At 40.3% G+C, this 19,075-nt stretch overlaps 1 protein-coding gene and 1 long non-coding RNA gene across 2 annotated transcripts in view; one reads left to right on the plus strand and one right to left on the minus strand.

Moving 5' to 3' along the window:
* The first annotated feature begins 232 nt into the window (after window positions 1-232).
* Window positions 233-19,075, plus strand: part of LOC103136961 (dolichyl-diphosphooligosaccharide--protein glycosyltransferase subunit STT3B-like) — a 29,871-nt gene continuing 11,028 nt past the window's right edge. Inside the window, exons 1-7 of the mRNA XM_007550440.2 lie at window positions 233-794; window positions 14,526-14,634; window positions 15,396-15,683; window positions 16,228-16,293; window positions 17,561-17,660; window positions 18,555-18,653; window positions 18,919-19,065. Coding sequence (XP_007550502.1) covers window positions 520-794; window positions 14,526-14,634; window positions 15,396-15,683; window positions 16,228-16,293; window positions 17,561-17,660; window positions 18,555-18,653; window positions 18,919-19,065 — 1,084 coding nt within the window. The 5' untranslated portion in view covers window positions 233-519. The remainder of the gene's footprint in view (window positions 795-14,525; window positions 14,635-15,395; window positions 15,684-16,227; window positions 16,294-17,560; window positions 17,661-18,554; window positions 18,654-18,918; window positions 19,066-19,075) is intronic.
* Window positions 12,826-13,879, minus strand: LOC107836041 (uncharacterized). Its single transcript, XR_001661897.1, has 2 exons — window positions 13,258-13,879; window positions 12,826-13,171 (listed from the first exon to the last, which is right to left on the minus strand). It is a non-coding gene; the product is annotated as an uncharacterized LOC107836041 (long non-coding RNA).

Here is a 19,075-nt window from a genome sequence, read left to right on the forward strand (position 1 = left end):
CGCCTCAACGGCTTTTGCTTGTTGGGTGGGGGGAGGGAGGTACGTCATGCGGATCAGGCTTCGGCTTTCTCATTAGTCCTTCTGCTTGTCTGTCACGCGCCGTGTCACCGGATTGGACTTCCGCAGGAGCCGTGTCCGTCCACGCTGTACCTGTCTCGTTGTGAGAGGCTGACGACTCTTCCTGTTCCACGAACAGATCCCGCCCCTTTCATTCAGCTCCAAGGAAGGAAGGAGGAACTCCTCGAGCCGCGTGTGACACTTCTAGGGTGCAGCCAAACTGTGCTGCAATGTGATTCCCAGGAATCGTCTAGCTGCTCCTACCTTCAGCGGGGAATAAGGTCAGACAGTCGGGAATCTCAGAAGCTACCTTGGAGGGATCCGGGGTGTCCGGGGAAGGTGCTGCGAGTGGCTCGGAAGTGAAGCGTGGCGCAGAATAGGAAGGCAAGAGGGGGGTCCCTTCCTGTGTGATAAGAGATAGCTCCATTTGCTTGGTTGCCACCACGGGGCTGACGTAGAATAATGGCGGAGCATCACCAGATTTCCGAGAGCAAACACAAATCCTCGCTGACCTCCGCGGCGACGTACTCTGGGAATGGCCGCAGCAGCACCGCGGCGGCGGAGAGAGACGGCATGGCTGGCGCCGGGGGAGGTCTGTCCGGCGGCCTGTCGCAGCCGGCCGGCTGGCAGTCCCTGCTGTCTTTCACCATCCTGTTTCTGGCCTGTCTGGCCGGTTTCAGCTCCAGGCTCTTCGCTGTCATCCGCTTCGAGAGCATCATTCATGAGTTTGACCCTTGGTAAGTTGTCGATTTGCGGAGCCTTCTTTAAGACATATTCCGGTGTTTTCCTGTAAGTTTTCTGAGTGTTTGGTGATCCTGAACGTGCTGTTGCTGATAGAAAGAAACGCCGAAGCAGCAGAAGCGTAGGAAATTTGGGGAATGATGACAATTTCAACCCGGAAACAAACAGCTGCGCCACCAGTCCCTCTGCCAGATTTCTCCGTTGTTTACTCAGCGTTCACCTCTGACTTGCTTTGGAGCAGCAGCACTGATTGCAGGCTGTAATGTCTGCATGTTCTGGTTCTCAGCTGCTTTGCAGTTTTGCCACACACTGCAGAAACTGTTCCTGTAGACTTTGGAATGTTCCTTAAGTATAAAAACTTTTGCTTCAGTTTTAGAAGTGAAATTGACTTCTTACTTATCTCATGCAGCTGATTGTTTTTTTAAGTCTCTATCTAGTGGTGCACACTTGTACACTGATCAGAGTGATGTGGCTGGTTTAGGATGTCTTTACAGATTTTCAAAGCTGAATGCAAAAGCTGCACAAGGAACAAAAATTGGGGACGATATTCAGACATGTACTAGCCAGCCAGTTTATTGAGCAGATTGTTGGTAGAGAGTCTCCCTTTTAACTTCAGATATGACTGAGTTCCTCAAGACTTGAATGTAAGGAACTGTTAGAAATATTCCTGAGATATTAACCCGTTAACCTTGTTTCCATCAAGGTTCTTTATGTACATTTTTCAATGTGTGGGGAACGTGGAAAATGTTGATGGAAACAGCAAAATTCAAGATAACTTACTCGATTTTGCAAAAAATGTTTTTACGCTTGCTTGATGTGATTTTTGGCTTTTCCAATAAAGAGTTGATGGCCAAAAGGGGAGATGGAAATACATTTGTTGAATAATTTCTGACGTAGTGAACGCTCACATCCACTGGTGTGTCTGTGTCTTACTAGACTCATGAAACTTGCATAATCCAAAGTCCAAAACTCAGAGCTTGGAGAGGAGCACTATCTTCATTTTCCTGAGATGTGTGCTCCATGCTAGTTTGCAGCCTGTACTTCCTGTGTATTATAGCCACTAACATCTGACAAAAATCATACTTAGCATAGCCTGGTTGATTCCCTGCAGACCAGTTGATGGAAACATATCTAAATCACATTTTCTGTTTTTGTGTGACAGTTTTAAAGTTCGCTTAATGTTCACATGACACTTGGATGGAAAACATAACTACAAAGATCTGTATTGACATTATCACCATGCAAAGCTCCCAGTCCAACACTTCCCAAAGGTCCTCTGGTTGACATGTGGTGACTGTACAATGGAATCAAGTTGATCTTCAAGAACATGCTTTGAGATTATTTGTAAAATTTAGCAGCTGCAGATGGGAAAGAAATACCCAGTTGGAGGATAGGAAATTTGTGGCAGTTCTTTCACATCTTTATTAATATTGTCATTATTATTAACCTTTATTTCACCAGAAAACAATTTAAACATCTCTGACAGCAGCACACAGTTTACAGAGCATTCACAGCAAAACAGAAAAAGTTAACACCATCACAAATAAGTTAGCTAAAAGATTCCACAAATGTAACATTTACAGATGAATAATTCCTTCTCAGAATCCATCTTAAAAACATTTTAGTGACAACAGCAAACTGAGGTTTGTGTATTTCTGCTCCAAGAAGATGGTCAACAAAACTGAAACGATTTCTCTCAAAGTTCAGTTTGGACTTTAAGTCCTGAAGATGAACTTTCCATTTTTGTAGAACAACAAATACAGGGTGTGTAGGTGAAGCTTGGTGGCCCGCCAGGCTTATAATACACTGCAGGAAACCCTGGAATCTGAAGGAAGAAGTCCAAGTATGGGATTACAAATAAAAACATACTAACGATTGAGTCTATGAGAGACTAAGGCCATCAATCCAACCCAGTTGTATAATGTGCAGCGATGTTTAAAATCTTTTAAACTTGTTTGCTTTACATCACCAGCCAGCCTACAGCGGTGATATCAGAAAGGATGGAAACATGCTTTCAGATTTACCCCAAAATTCTGATCTTACCATCTAAATGAAATACAGACTCATCAGACAAGATAATATTTTTCCTAACCTCTGGTTGTCTGTCTATGTGTGTCTGAGTTCAGGGACTGTGCCCTTCACAGGCAGCACCTGAAGGTTGATTACGTCACAGCAATGTGATGAAGGATGGCCAAACCCAAAGGCTCCCCCAAACATATCCTTGTTTCCTTGGATTTAAAGAACAGGTCTGGTAGGATCCTTAGCAATCCACCCTATCTTGAGAACAACTGGAGGCTGAACGGGAGACGAGGTTTACTCCAGAACACTTCCTAAGCCAGGCAGTCATCCAGCAGCCCACTGTGTTAAACTTGAAAATGTTTAAAGTTGACAAGAAATTTAAAAATATAACATATATATTTGTACTTCAATGATTTCTTCCTATTTAGTTCACACCTAAGGACTCGTCACTTTATTCACTGAAGGTTTTAGCGTTCAGATGGGTAAAAACAGGCAGTGGTTATGGAGTTAAGGTGAATTAAAAAAAGTAATCTGACTTCAGTTCTTTGTGTTCACAACCATACTGACCATATATGTTGCCATTGTGCTTACAACCATTTCACCAAAGAGACAATTTCACCCATCTTTGCTATCGCTGTTATAAAAACCCCTGTAATAAATAAACAATGCTTAGACTGTTGGGGGCGCAAGTAAAGCCTGATGGCCTGCCAGGCTTATGATATACTGAGGGAAGACCTGGGAGATTTGTTTTTGTAAATATGGTGGACGAAGCAGGAGTGCAGTTTTAAACATAAGTACATTAAAATCTGGGGCTGCAAAAGTTTAAAACTTAATAGTTTTTAAGGCGTATATCATTCCTATATACATTTTTTAGTGTGATTATCATTATTATTTTTTTTGTTAAAATGCTTGTCAGGTCACCCCTGGCAGGTTGCAGAATTAGGTCACCAGTGTTTTCATTCAGATGAAGAGCTACTTTGTTTTTACATGCTACATATTTGCGCTTGACAAGCACAATTCATAAAACAAAATTGCTGTGTTTTTTTTTTGTTTTTTTTTTTTGTTATATTTAATTTGTGAGTCCACCAGCTTACATTCTAATCTCAAACTACCCAAGCCTTCTATTTGGCCATTGCGTTTTCCAAGTCTGCATTGCATCACTGAGAAGCGTTTAATGATTACTGAGTCTGCTGGTGTGGATTTAACGGCCGGCCTGGTGTCTGTCTGCTGGCTCACACAGAGCTGACCTGAAAGCTCTTCCTGGGTGAGAATCCTTTAGTTCTTGTGCCATCACTCTCTGGGAGCCTAATGCAGCACGACACGGTGAAATTTATTCCTACAGTGCTTCATTGTTCCATCACCCTCCTCCACTGTTTGACAGGTGGCTTTATGTAAACGAGATATTTGGTTAGCTGGGGAATCGTGGGAGTCCTCCGGTGTCTGTGAATGTGCCTGTGTTCTGTCCTTTGCCCACATCAGGAAGTTAGTAGAACATTTTGGCAACGTTTGGCCAAAACCTAACATCTGGCTGATGTTTAGGGATAAAAGATGCAAAAGTTTTAGTTCTGCATGCTGGTTTCAGATTATAGTCATTTTAAATGATTCAATCTTTTTTTTTTTTTTTTTTTTTTTTTTTTTTTTTTTTTACTGATAGTGATATTTTTTTAAGAACATATAAAAAACTATGTTCATAGTATATTTTTCTAGTTTTTCTCCTGAGTACTTTTTAGGAACTAGGTTTTACTAATATTTTAAAGCAGAAATTAAATCGAAATATTGATATTGCATGAATAGAAATGGGAAAAGATGCCTTTTTTTATTCTTTATGGGAGTAACTGATGTACCACTATACCAGTATCCCGAACAGACAGCTGGATGTCCAGATTTGAATGAAAATTCTTCAGATTCAGATTCCAATGATCAGGACCATAATGGAAAACAAATTGGCACTCCTAGTATTGGAGATGGGAACGTGAAGTGTCTTGTCATCAACGGTGACTTCCTGCCTTTCTTTTAATAAGTTCAGGTAGCCATTCTCCTGGTTGTAACATTTGCAAGCATATTTTATGACATTCTTTAAGCTGATGCTAGCTTACAAGCCATTTTAAGTTGTCATGTGAATCAAAGACAAATTGATTACAAAGTTAATTATCAATTAATGAATTGGTAAATTAATTGCATCTTGCTGCAAATTTTGTATTCCTGTTATCTGCTGAAAGTCTTGCGCTCTCTCTTTCTCTTGCAGCCTGAATGAACCACAGCCATCTTTACGTTTGCCTAGTTCATTTTTAAACACCTTTTTGATACTGGAGATAACTAGCTATAAAGTCTTTCCTCAGTAAGGCCCCCCAACCCAAAGAGTGTTGTCTTCCTCTGTGGTGCCCATAATGCGTCTGATTAAGTAGTCAGCGGAATTCTTGTTGCTTCTCTGATGGAATCGCTTATTCTGAAAGGACTTTTCACTCGACTAGTGGAAGTCTTGTGTTAAATAAACCTTTGATGTATATTCTATATATAATAGTGGGGGTTTTTCATTAAAGAGTGAACAGGAAGTGAATTTGCTCTGGTTGATGACAGTGTCCCTCATGGTGCCTTGCTACAAGGTTGCTATCTTTTTGTTGTTTATCTTTAGGAATAACATTGCAGGAGAGCAAACGGTTGTATCAGCCCCCTGCTGTCCTGCTCCCCCTCCTTCCTTCCTCCTCACCTCCCCTGCCCCCCACACCCCTGTGTCCCTTTGATGCGTCTGGTTAATGGTCGCTCTCCTTCAGAAGCTCCGGATCAAGCCACTATAGATCTGACAGTAATCGGCGTCGGCATGAGGCAGCTAGCCAGTAGTTAGTAGTGCTTTGAATTTTGGTCATGTTAAACATGCACCGATCAGCAGTAGAATCAGAGCAGAGAGAAAAACGGCTTCATTAGCGCTCATTTCTGTCTGGTGCGCTGAAGCTGTTTGCTGGTTAGTTGGACCTCCCTCTGAGGGTCTGGCTCCATCTGAGCCACGTCTCAAACTCCGGCCGATGCTCCAGCTCTACAGATAACGCCTTACACATTCCACAAGAGTATTCAGTTATCACTTCCAGTGGCCTTCCACTACTTTGTGGCCAATTTAAATTCATGAGCCATTTTAAGCATATAAATTCCAATACATTTTTGGAAGAAATATTGCTGAATGTGGCAAATTCCATTTGAGATGAGATGCTTGAAATCAAGACTAAAAACCCACCAAGTTGGCTTTGATTCATAACTGAAACATTGATTCATACTTTTTATGTACATTTGCTTCATGATTTTGAAGTGAGCGTTTGACAAAATGTAATGTTCATAGCTTGCTAGTTAATGACTGCATGATGTTTCTATGATATAAAGCACTTTGAACTGCTTTGTATCTGGAATGTGCCATACAAATAAATTACCAATGTTTTTTTTTTTTTGTAATAAGTGACACTAACTGCGTTTCCATTACAACTGTGCTCAAAACCTTTTTTGATATTCCACTAATGTTGAAAATGGGCAATTTTGCAATATCTGTGTTTCCATTAAATTAGAAATGCAATCAAAATCATATGTGAATAAGTTTGTTCACTCAATAAACCAGTAACATCTGGCTCTTCTCTCGTGTGATGTGCAAAACGTCTTTCCATTGCAGTTTTACAAAGTGCACTAATTTTGTCGCAGCCGAAACACCACCTCATCCAAGCGCAAAAACTTTATAAAAAAAAAGTGTGTTCCTTTGAAATTGACGTGTTTTCATGAAACAAATTGTATCCATCCATTTTCTTACACCCTTATCCCTTGTGGGGTCGGGAGGGGTGCTGGTGCCTATCTCCAGCGAGGCATTTCAGGCGAGATGCGGGGTACATGCTGGACAGGTCACCAGTCCATCGCACAGCAACACAGAGACAGAGGGGACAAACAACCATGCACACACACTCACACCTAAGGAGAATTTATAGAGACCAATAAACCTAACAGTCATGTCTTTGGACTGTGGGAGAAAAATAACCCACTATGCACAGGGAGAAGATGCAAAGTCCATGCAAAAAGACCCTGGGTAAGGAATCAAACCCAGGACCTTCTTGGTGCAAGGCAACAGTGCTGTCAGCTGTGTCACTGTGCATCCCCCATGAAAAAATTTAGTTTTGTAATTCCAATTGTGTGGTCCGTGGAAACAGCTGCTGTCAGATGTTATGAGGTCACAATACACCGTGAATGTTCGTATCTTATTTTCCAGATCTTCGTAGAGGTAGATGAGATCGGTTTCACATGCAGGTATCGGTCGTTGGCTCAAAATGAAAGAAATCAGGGCGATCGATCGGCGCATTCCTACTCCTTTAATACCAACATCCTATTTTCCTCATCACTAAAACTCCCATGTTTTTCATAAGCCTCTACAATTTTAAACTGCACCTGTTCGCTGATATGGTGTATTGTTGATGCTTTCATATAATACTGTGAATATCTGAATATTGTACATTAACTTTTTCTACTACGGAATCCTCACTTTAGTGTAAAAGATCCATCCATATTCATCGTACATAAGAGTCCTTCATATTTGTGAGTGGACATTAGCACACAGTTTTGTACTTTAGTTCTCTAACATTCAGCCATATACATACATTCCCTGTCTTGGACTACCTATTGAGTTCAGTCTTAGGTATTTATAGTATATTCAAAAAATGCTCAGATTAACTTCAGATAACTGGTTAAGGAAATGTATAAAAATATCTAGATCCTAACAGTGATTGTATAACTTAGATACTGAAGCTGACCTCATTTTTCATGAGCAGTAACGGTAGAAAGACGCCTCATCTTCACAAAAGGCTTTTCAGCACTAAAAGGGGGATGTGCTCATTTATAGTGTGGCATCATACCACATTGCAGCTCCATTCCGATCTACTGCCAGGTCTGGTTAAACGCTGAGCTGCAGCGTTGGTGTGTTTCCATGGCAATACTTCATTCAGCATCTCCTCCATAACTGCTATGGCATTTATCCTTGAATTCCACATTTGTTTGGGGCTGCTTCATCTGCATTTTGGTAGATCCATAATCCTGTCTTCCAATGTATTTTTTAACAATAGGGTGTCTGAAATCAGATCCTCTCGAGGATCGTTTTTACAAAGCCACATGCTTCGCACATCTACCAAAATTCTGGTGATGTGGACATCATAAAAATAAAGCTTTCTGTCAAATTTCAGTCTGGTATTTTCTTATATCTGCTCCTGTATCTGGGGTTGCTTGAAGCCGATGATTGTTGTGCATGGAGTTGGATCTGTCACAGGTTTTTGCAGGCATGCTCTGTGTCCCCGTTGTGTATCGAGCGCCAGTACATCGAGGCTCCGTAGTCTGCCTTTTCAACAGTTCAGTCACAAACTTTGTCGGGCTCCTTCCTTATGCTCCATCATTCCACAAATATAAAAGTTATTTCTTCTAGAACCACTCTGTTAGTCAACTATTTTTGCCTTGAATAGTTAAGTGTCTTCCAACCTGAGGCGAGCTGACTTGGCAGCAAACCAAACTTGAGCCTCTATGAGTCTTGTGTTTTGACTCCTAAGTTCCTGTAGAACTTCACCTTTAAACTCTAACTCTTCCTTCACAGATTTTTTTTTTTTTTTACATCTTGTTTAAAGTAGTTTTTTGTTTTTCCCCAATGTTTCAGGGCTTTGCAAAGCAGAATAAGGTCCTCTCGCTCTTGATCATCACTTCCTGGTACAGTGCTTGAATTGGAGGTTCTCTTCTTGGAGGCATTATGTACTGTGTACTTCTAAAGACTTGGGGATCTCACCACTATACATCCATCATGTTTTAGCACCATGAAATCCCCCCTTAGCACTGTATATGTGATTCTAGTCAGAATTAAGGCAGCTGTTGTCATTTATAATCGATTGGAACGTCTGTGACAGCGCTAAGAGCCACCTCCTGTCTCTGATTGGCTGTGGCACTTTTGTACAGGTTGATAACCTTAGAAGTGAATTTCTTTGTTGCAAACATCCCTGTGCTGTTCAGGCACTCTGACAGACTGTGATGATGAAACTGCTTTGTAATGAGCCTGAAGGTCCTTCCAGAAACCCCCTAATGTCATCTTGTTTTAGTTTGATCTTTTAGATTTACTCAACGTCACCCTGGTTGGCGCTTAAAGGGTTTTCATCCATGGCGGTTCAGTAAGCAGAGGTGTTGCAGGGTAAAACGAGGTCCAGTTCTGTGATGAGAGCTGCTTTGCAGATGTGTTCCTCGAACATGTTCAACTTATTTGCAGTTCATCCCACATGCTTTCTCCCTTTGGTCTCTGGTCAGAGCTGTTTACTGTGGAGGCGTGCTGGTGTGTCCTTTCTGGCATCCAGCAGACCATGGCAGGAGGTACTTCTGTATTAAATATGGCCAAAGTGAAGGTTTTGCCAGTTTTACTGAAGTTCATCAGTTTGACAACGTTTCTGTATGGTTTAGATCTGCACAGTTCTTGATGACTGTAAGTAAGGATCATACCTGGATCTATATGCCCACATGCTTTTAATACTGAAACTATTGATTGGATTAATTGTGATGAAATGATTATTCAACTAATTTAGTAGTTGATCCATCATTAAAAATGCAGTATGTAGCTTTTCTAAAGAAATGTTTTTCACATATCAAACTGTCACCATGTCATCACCGTATGGCATGAGGCAGATAATCTATGAAAAGATTGATCTCCTCCACCTCCTCCCTGATCTACTATTGCTGTCTGAATGAATTCACCGGTCCCAAGCCAAAACAACCAATCAGAGCCAGGAGGAAGGTCTTAGCACTGTAAATCAACCCTGTGTACTTTCTGCTCAGTTTGCTAATGGCAGAGAAACAAACTTACTGATACAGGAAAACTTGTTTATCTGCTGTCATCAGTGGCCATACTAACTAACCTAGAATTTTCAACAGACTGTGTGAATGCTCAATCACAATCTCTCGCAATGCGAGATTGTGATTGACAGCGCTAAGAGCTGCCCCCTGTCTCTGATTGGTTGTTTCTAGTTAGCACTGAGAGAAGGAAGAGGAGCCAAGGTTTTTTTTTTTTTTTCCTTTTTTTCTCACAGATTTTGTCATAACATATTGTCATGACGTAATGGCAATTTCAACGAATATGTAAATATATATTTTATAAATATATGTATACATACACATACTACAGCATTAACTGCAGTATGCAGAATTAGAAAAAAGGCTATTTGCAGAAAGAACAACATTCTTGGGGCAATAGTTAAGCCGACACTAATACTATACAAACAAAACTATACATTTTGCATTTAAGATTAAAGAAATTTTGTCAGATTGGTGCATCTCTACTACAAATGCCTCTTCTTCCATGCTTACACTGAGCTACAGAAACATTATCTTTCTGGAGTAACTAAAATGATTAGTCATTATTATTACCAGTACCTTTGGAAGTTTCCTCAGCTTATTTGCAGTAGAATACAGTATGATTGTTAGACTGTCACTTTTTATTAATTGGTCTAAATCCTACTGTTTGGGACTGGAATTTGAGTTGATTGACTGAACTCTATTGTTGGATTGAATGTAAATATGACTGGGTTAGAATTGCTCCTGTTTGTTGTTCTGTACAGCGCCCTGTGGTGACACTTGGATCAGCCTAAATGAGCTGATTCACTCCTCGGTGTGTATTCTGCTCTGTAGTTAAGACAGAGTGTTTGCCAATCTCTGTGTCTAAACACAGCTGCACTCTGCATGTTTGAATAATCTCTTACTCATTGGTACTGTATCATATTGCACTGTGGAGTAGTGCTTTATCACTGTAAGTAATATTAATGCAGCAAAGAACTGCATGCCATTCATTTTTCTTGCTCCTGATTGGCTATACTCCCAATAGAAGAGATGATGAAAACAGTGGACGTTATCTTCCATGGTAGTGCTAAGACGGTTTTCACTGTGTGCATTAATGTATATTTCGTGTTTGAACTATTAAAATAGGCAGTTATTAGCATTTTAGAAGGGGTCTCAAATATTCACAGACTGTGTCCCCCCAGGAATCCAGTAGTACATTGTTGTTTAAATCTAAAGGCCTTATAAAAAGGCTTAGCCTGGTGGGCAAGTAAAGCCTGGTGCCCCGCCAGGCTTATAATGCACTGGGGGAAACCCTATAACTGACAGACCTGCTCACCAGGGCTCAGTCAATAGTCACCCATTTTCACCAACTTAGCAACTTTGTCTCTAAAAAAAACAAATCCATATTCGTCAAATTCTGAATTGCCTATTCAGCTTTTTAGAATTCAGTGTTTGGCCAAAAAACTGCAATTAGTGCACCCCTACTTGTGACCAATAGTCATTGGAATCGGGGCTTTTATGCTGTGAAAGCATAATTTTAATCTGGGTGGATCTTAACTTGCAGGCTCACTGAAACAGTAATCCTCCTCTCACTTCTGAAATCATGAAGGTACCACCCCTATGGAGTCTGAGCTGCTGTTGAGCTGTTTTCTTTAATGACTGAAAAGGTGGAACAAAGAAACTAACTTGATGATAGCTGAGAAGTTTTTTGAGGAAATATAAATAAGGTACAAAGACAGGAGCAGAAAGGATTAAGAAAAATCTAGCACTTTACAAGTCTAACTGAAAAATCTATTTGGAAATTGGCTTATTACCTTTTTTTTTAACAGCTGATTAACAGTGAAATGATGCATCGAGAAGAGTCCCCATGGCTGCTGCTAATTAATATTTATCAGGATTTATCGTCTTTGTATCACTTTATTGGGACAAAGACTTGAAAGAAAGTCTTTGTCCCAGGCTGGGTTTCTGAATTTTTCAAAGTATTACAACATATTCTGTACTTCAGAGCACAAACACTGAAAAATATTCCAACTTCACCTGCTAAAATGACAGCTTCTCTCTTTGGACTTTACGATACGACTGAAAAACATATTGTGATACAAGGGTTTCATATCAGTCAATATTGATAATTATTGATTAGTTTTTTTTTTCAAATATCTGAAATACTGCCAAACTTATGATATGACCTTTCCTGTCTGACAGTTTTCACTCTGTTTTTTATTTTTAAACAGTTATGAGTCATGGTGGCAAAAACTAAATCTGCTGCTGCGTAAATTACCCAGTAGGTTGTTGCTAGGTAACCAGTGAGTGAGTGAGTGAGTTGGTTGATGCTGGCTGTGAGAATTTGAGCAGGTAAAGCCTTTCCTCTGCGTACATCCCCCAGAATGCTATGCGGTTCAGAGTTTAGTGAAAGTATTGAATATTCTATCAAATTATCTATCGATATTGATCACGTTTCTATAGCAATACATATTTTTGATTTATTTGTCCAGCCCTGCTCTCTCTCGCCAGCATGGCAGCAGGGTTTAGATGTCTGGAGCCCATTTTAAAGTTAACAGGAGGATTTTGAGGAAGGCTGAAGGCAAACGTTTGGCAGCATTACTATTGACTGCTCAATATTGTGCATGTCCTCACATAGTGCTTGTAAAGTTTTACATCTTTCTCTTACTGTTGCCTGGCAACTGTCCCTCTTCTCTTAGTTTGCTTCCTCAGTTTCATTGAGCTGGTGCCCTAAGTTCCCAGACACTGGGCTGTGCTAGAGGCCGTGTTGTCTCATCAGTGAGAGGAACGGCTGCAGCGCTAGGCATCTTACTCATCAGTAATTATTTAGAGAGCAAGAGAGGAGAGTGTGGACAGATTGGACTCTCTGCCCAGCTTTCTGGGCTGTGATGAAAAGAGCAGGTATGTTCTCTGAGAGCTGCTCTGCTGCCGCTGCATACCACACTGTGTGCTGCTTCAACCTTTATGGAACAAACTTCTGCTGTCATCTGCTGGGGCAGCAGCATCACAGCCAGAGAGGATATTAAGATCTGGAATTAGTTTTTCCCTCCTGCTTTCCTTCATTCTTTCATTCCTTCATTAGTTCCTTACTTTCTTTTTTCCTTACTTTCTTTTTTCCTTACTTCCTTTTTTCCTTCCTTCGTTCCTGTATTCCTTCATTTATTCCTGGCCGATTCCACTTTTGGTCAATACCAATTTTTTTGTGTGAATTGTTGCTCAATATAGCAAGAAAGTTACTGAATTTTCAACAGTGGGGTGACTTTAGTTAACTGTAAACGTGCAGACCTGACCTGGTGGGCCTGTCGGTCAGCCAGACCTTTCACAGCAGAGGAAAAGAGGACAGTGGTTGATTTTTAAGCCTTTGCTGAGTTAGATAAGACCCGTGGATAAGATCGACTTCACCTGGAAAACCTCCACAGGTGGAGATGCTGTGCGAACATCTTGATCCCATCCCTGAACCAGGTAGCAGTGGCTTTTGAGCTCCTTTCAGATCAGCTTGAAGGAATCTGTGTTGGATTGACTGAAGTGAATCTTCTGGAGCCTGAAGGAATTTAGGAACTCTGTTTAATGAATGTTAAAGTAGTTTGCTTATTTCAGGTGTCAAACTACACGCTGCCGTTTGCTTACAGAACAGGTGACACCTCCCACCCACATTAGAGTTCTGGGAGGGTGAAGGTCGGTTGGTGCTTGGTTTCTTTGTTTTGCTCCCACATACAACGTTCACAAACAGAATGACCTGAAATAGCTTATTTGCTGAATTTCTGATATTAGTTCAAATCATCTTCCCCTTTTGTGCCCCTTCCCCTTACTGCAGCACCTCACTGTTATACTGGAAAAAAAAATCCTTCCTATGGAGTTTCTACAGGTTCTGTCAGGTCCAGAGCTCACTGAGCAGAGTTCACTCAGCTTCTGGAAGACGTTATTTAGCCCAACACCTGGTTTTCTACAGGAATCAACAGGGTGATGCTTGTGTGGCCATGGTGATCTCAGACGTTTGTCTCAAAATAAGGAATTATAGAAATGTATTTCTTAAATTGATGCCACTCAAAAGTATGGAGCTGAGAGAGGGTCAAAATTATTGTATATTAGAAAAAAAAAAAAAAAACCTTGGTCAAAATTGAAAAAATAAATGTTAATGCCAGATGTTGAATTATGATCTTGAGATCAGGGGAAAAGGTGTATTTGAAATAAAAAAAAAACATGTACCTAAAGTTCCTTTTAGTTTGAATAAATATTTATTTAAATTTTTTATTACACTTTAAGTAAATATATTTACTTAATTTTTTTTCTTTGAAAATTGACGTCATGTACTCTGCACTTGTACGGTGCAGAGTACATGACGAGCTGTACGGTGTAGTGGCAGAGCGACTCCAACACAAACGGAGGCCGCTGCTTCTCAGCACAACTCCACTCCACCTGGCTTGTGCTGAGTGTCTGAACAGTCATTAGCACCAAAAATGTAAAAAACAACAACAACAAAAAAAAACGGGTTACTTCTTTAGTTTTTTTGGTTTTTGGAGTTTATTAATCTGAGCTGGCACCTGACATTTGAGACCTAATCTGAGTCCATCCGGAGTCCCGTATGAGGAAAAAATATTAGTTTAAAACCCGTTTTAAACTAAGAAGTTTCACTGTTTTTGGTCTGTAAACCTATCAAAAAATATACTATACTTTGATGCATTTTTTATGCTTAGGAATAAATGTCTTGATTTATAAATGGGGATAATCTTATAATTCATCATATAATGCACTTGTTTTACTTTTTGCTTTTTCCAGTCCTCCTTAGAAAAACACCTTAGTTGCTAAGTTAGAGCTAAAAAAAAATTCAACAATTGTTGGTGCATTTCCTAAATTAACCAAGTGCTCCTCTTTCTTTTTGTTGCCTCATGTTGCAGGTTCAACTACAGGTCCACTCACCACCTGACCTCCAATGGCTTCTATGAGTTCCTCAACTGGTTTGATGAACGAGCCTGGTATCCTCTTGGTAGGATAGTCGGAGGCACGGTAAGAGTTATTTCCACTTTCTGTCTTGCGTACCTTGCAGGGCAGCTTCTTTTTACTCTTTGCATACGTCTCAACTAATAATCTATGATATCATGGGTAAGCTGATCTGATTCAGCTAAGCTACTACCCTGTAAGTTTTCTCCTCTTCTGTATTGTTCCTGTTTCCCAGTTTTCCACCATTAGCTGATAAAACAACTTCACCACTACATTTGTTTCATCAGAAGCAGAGAGAAGAGCAAAAACCATATTACACTGGGTTTCTGCGCATCCTTGAAAAGTCTTAAATTAATTTTAAAAAATGTTAGGTGACCTTAAAAATGTTTATCATAGGCCTTACATTTTGTCGTGGCAGGATTATTTAATCTCATGTTTTATGTAGTTTACTTGCATGTAGCTTAGTCTTCATTTTGTTCTGTGACTTGAGGTAGTTGAGGCTACTGCTAGTTAGTTGCTAATATACCCTAGCTAGATAGCTGGGTAGCTTTTCTTTTTTTTTTTTTTTCACATTTATCATGAGGATGTGTAAATTTATGATTGGTGCTGGACGATGTTTGTCTTTGCCATTGACTCACTTCTGTTGCCAACCTACAGGATGCTACATGCATTCTGTGCAAAAAGGCTCAACATTACTACAATATAAAATATGCAATTTTCTTTTGTATATTTCTGTCATGGTACAGGTCTTACATTTCCTGCATAATGGTCTTAAAGAGCCTTTTTTGTTCTATAACTGGAGTGATTTTCTGTCCGTCTGCTCCCAGGTGTACCCAGGCCTCATGGTGACGGCGGGCCTCATCCACTATGTGCTGAACCTGCTCCATCTCACCGTCCACATCCGGGACGTGTGTGTTTTCCTGGCGCCCGTGTTCAGCGGCCTGACCTCCATCTCCACCTTCCTCTTGACAAGGGAGCTGTGGAACCAGGGGGCGGGGCTAATGGCGGCCTGCTTCATCGCCATTGTCCCAGGCTACATCTCCCGCTCCGTAGCCGGCTCCTTCGACAACGAGGGGATCGCCATCTTTGCCCTGCAGTTCACTTATTACCTCTGGGTACGCCCAAGCAATTTCTATTATTATTACTATGACTTGAAACTCCACTTAGAAGTTTACATTTCCACTTACATTTCCTCTTGGCATCGTCTTCCAGGAAGCCGGAATTGGCACATTTCCATTTCCAATCTGTTCAGTTCCAATTAAATTGGGCTAAAATGGAGTAAAAACTGGATTCCATTGTGTTACCACGATGAAGTTGACTCCAATAGTCTTTTCACCTTCATCATTTACTCTTTCTGTACTTTTTTAACCTCACCTCCTCCATCATTCCAGCAGCAGCTCTAACCTGAGTCACTTAGTCAGGCCTCGTTAGCCCTGTTATGGCCTCATTAGCCACTGCAGGGGGAAAATGTGCAGGACATGGTGCCTCACTTTGTGTCAGTCATTAAAAAAAGGAAAACATGATGAATAATTCAGCCAGAGCCAACGAGTTGGACATTCTGCAACAGAACAGCATGGAGTAGCTCAGGCTAATGGAAGCTTTTCATGTGCGTGTGTGTGTGTGTGTGTGTGTGTTAATGCTCTCATTTGTGCACTGCAGGTAAAGTCAGTCAAAACTGGATCTGTCTTTTGGGCCATTGGCTGCTGCCTGTCCTACTTCTACATGGTGAGGACTCGCATACAAATGCTTCTCCTAGTTTCATTTATTTTTTGTTTGTTTCATGACCCTAAATGAGTTATTTGTCACTTTTATTGTGATCACAGTACTCAGATTTTCTGTTTCTGTCTTTAATCACAAGAAAACATTTACACTGCCTCAATAAAGTATTAATAACCAATGATCTTGTAAATGCAAACAAAAATTAGGGTCAGTTCATATTCAAGAATGTATTTCTTGAATGTAATCCAATGTTTTGCAGTCTGATTCAATATAAAATTGCAAATTAGAGTTCAGTTTCACACCGTTCACTTGACGTGACTCGTGACGCTGACCAGGACCAGGCAGGAAGGGATGAATGGCTAACAGCATGGCGCTGTTAGGGAGTGGATCAAAGCGTCACTTGTGCTTTTTTTAAAGTACCAGAAATCCCCAAAGTGATTCTGAGAGTTGATGAATGTGAGCATCAAACCACAAATCTGGAATGAAACGATGAACCAGTCATATTGACACTCCACAACAGTCACTCTGGCTCATCTTTCCCCCCACAAAAAGTCAATGTCATCATCTTTCTCACAGTCTAAGTGAAGCCCTGAAAGCCAAGCAAGGAAAGTTTTTTTTAGGATGGTTATTTTAGTATCACTTTGCTTTGTTCTTCCCTGGAAAGTTGAATCTGCAATATGTAACTTGTATAAAAAATATTTTTTATATATTTATTACAACTTCCACCATGACCTGACAGTATAATGTGAGACAGATAATTGGTGTAAAACATGAAAGCTTTAATAGAAAACTATTTTTTGAGGCAATTTTTTCTAAATAATTGTTTTTGTGATGCCTCTTGTGGTAAGAAGAGGTATGGCACAAAGATCCATCCTTCTGTGTAGTAAAGGTAGAATGATGCCTCAGAATACATTACCCATCCAACCAACTGCAATCAAAGGACAGGGCAAAATAAAAATCTACACTATAAATTCTACTCTAAATTTGTTTGATAGTACAGATCTGACGAGCCTGTCAGTAATCTGGCCTGGATGTGAACATTAAAATTGAACTCAAATTTCTAAAAATTAGCTTAATCACAGCTAATTCATTATTTAACATAGAGGGTTGTAACTTTTTCACTGGTTGTTCTTTTTTTTTTTCTTTTTTGGCTCTTTTCCCTTTATAAACGAAACCTTTTAGTCTATTGGTGATTTGTGAAAACCAGCAGTTTGTCATTGATATCTCAGGCGATGCTCTGAATGAAGTAAATATGTTGTGCTGTGTGTGGCAGGTGTCAGCATGGGGCGGATACGTGTTCATCATCAACCTGATTCCTCTTCACGTGTTTGTCCTGCTGCTAATGCAGCGCTTCAGTAAGAGAGTCTACATAGGTGAGATGCAGCAGAGAGACAGAAGCTCTGCATAAATCATCCTCTCTATTTGTATTAAAAGCATAAACTGAATGTTTGTTGGGTTAGCTTTGCATGCTTAGCAAATCAACTAGCATAGAAAGTACTGAAAGGGTGAGTATTCAGGAAAATATTTCCACTACGCCTGGATGAACTCAAAGTCTAGAGCTCTACATGCTCTGGAAATCAATTGAATTAGATTTTCATTGAGTACAGAAAAAATAGAAATATGATTTTACTCAATTTCATAATCAGAAAAATCTCTTATTTGTCGCAAAGGCAAATGAAATGTCGTAACTTATTATGCATGCATCTTCAAAGAGTTGCTGTGGATGATGGAAGCGTCTCTGGTAGCAGTCAGTTTTGCAGCAAATCTGAAGTGGCCTCTGACTGAACGCAGTTGCTGACATGATGTGATGGGAAGCAGAGATAATATTCAATAGGAACATGTCAGTTGTTGGCAAGCACTGCTTATCCATTTAATTTGATCCATTTAATTTGCTTTTGTCACTCCTTTAAATCTCTACTTCCTGTTTGCTCTAGAGCAACAGCTTTAATTAATCAGGACTATCTCCAGTGTGAGTTGAAGATCAGTCAGCCAGGTGTGCTTGATCGGCAGCGCCTAGCTACCTTTTATGTTTAATATCTTATTGGATCCTATTGGACAACACCCAGCTTCTCCATTTTGGCTTTTTTCCCCCCAGTCATTTCTTCCTATTCACCTCAGGTATATTGAAATCATTTTTAGAACCAGAGAGTGACCAACTCGTATGTTTTATATAAAACCTAACATCAGTTTATGGTGTATTTATTTATTGTTTTACTATAGGTGTATCTGTGCTGGTGATTTAATCATTAACCTGTTTGTCTCTGCAGCGTACAGCACCTTCTACATCTTAGGCCTGATCCTGTCTATGCAGATCCCCTTCGTGGGCTTTCAGCCAATCAGAACAAGCGAACACATGGCAGCAGCAGGTACGTGACCAATCAGAGCGAGTGACAGAGGAAGTTGTATTTAAACAACTTTCTCTGCTGATAAGTGTTAATCCTGGTGTCACATGTCAGATTATAGTTTCATAAAAAAAACAAATTGAACTTTAAATGAAGATTACATTACAGTTTGAATCTTGTAATAACATAACTACAGCATGTTCAGATTGAGTGGATGTGAGTTCTCGTTTGTCATTTTGTTACATGGAATTTTGCAGTGTTCCTAATGTTTTGCCCCTTTTGCCTGTAGGCGTGTTTGTTCTGCTGCAGGTCTACGCCTTCCTTCAGTATCTGAAGGACCGACTGACCAAGCAGGAGTTCCAGACACTCTTCTTCCTGGGAGTCTCTCTGGCTGCTGGAGTAGTTTTCCTTTCTGTCATCTACCTAACGTACACAGGTTGGTGTGG

This window comes from Poecilia formosa, unplaced genomic scaffold (genome assembly GCF_000485575.1).
Source record: "Poecilia formosa unplaced genomic scaffold, Poecilia_formosa-5.1.2 Scaffold36, whole genome shotgun sequence".
NCBI classification, from domain to species: Eukaryota; Metazoa; Chordata; class Actinopteri; order Cyprinodontiformes; family Poeciliidae; genus Poecilia; species Poecilia formosa.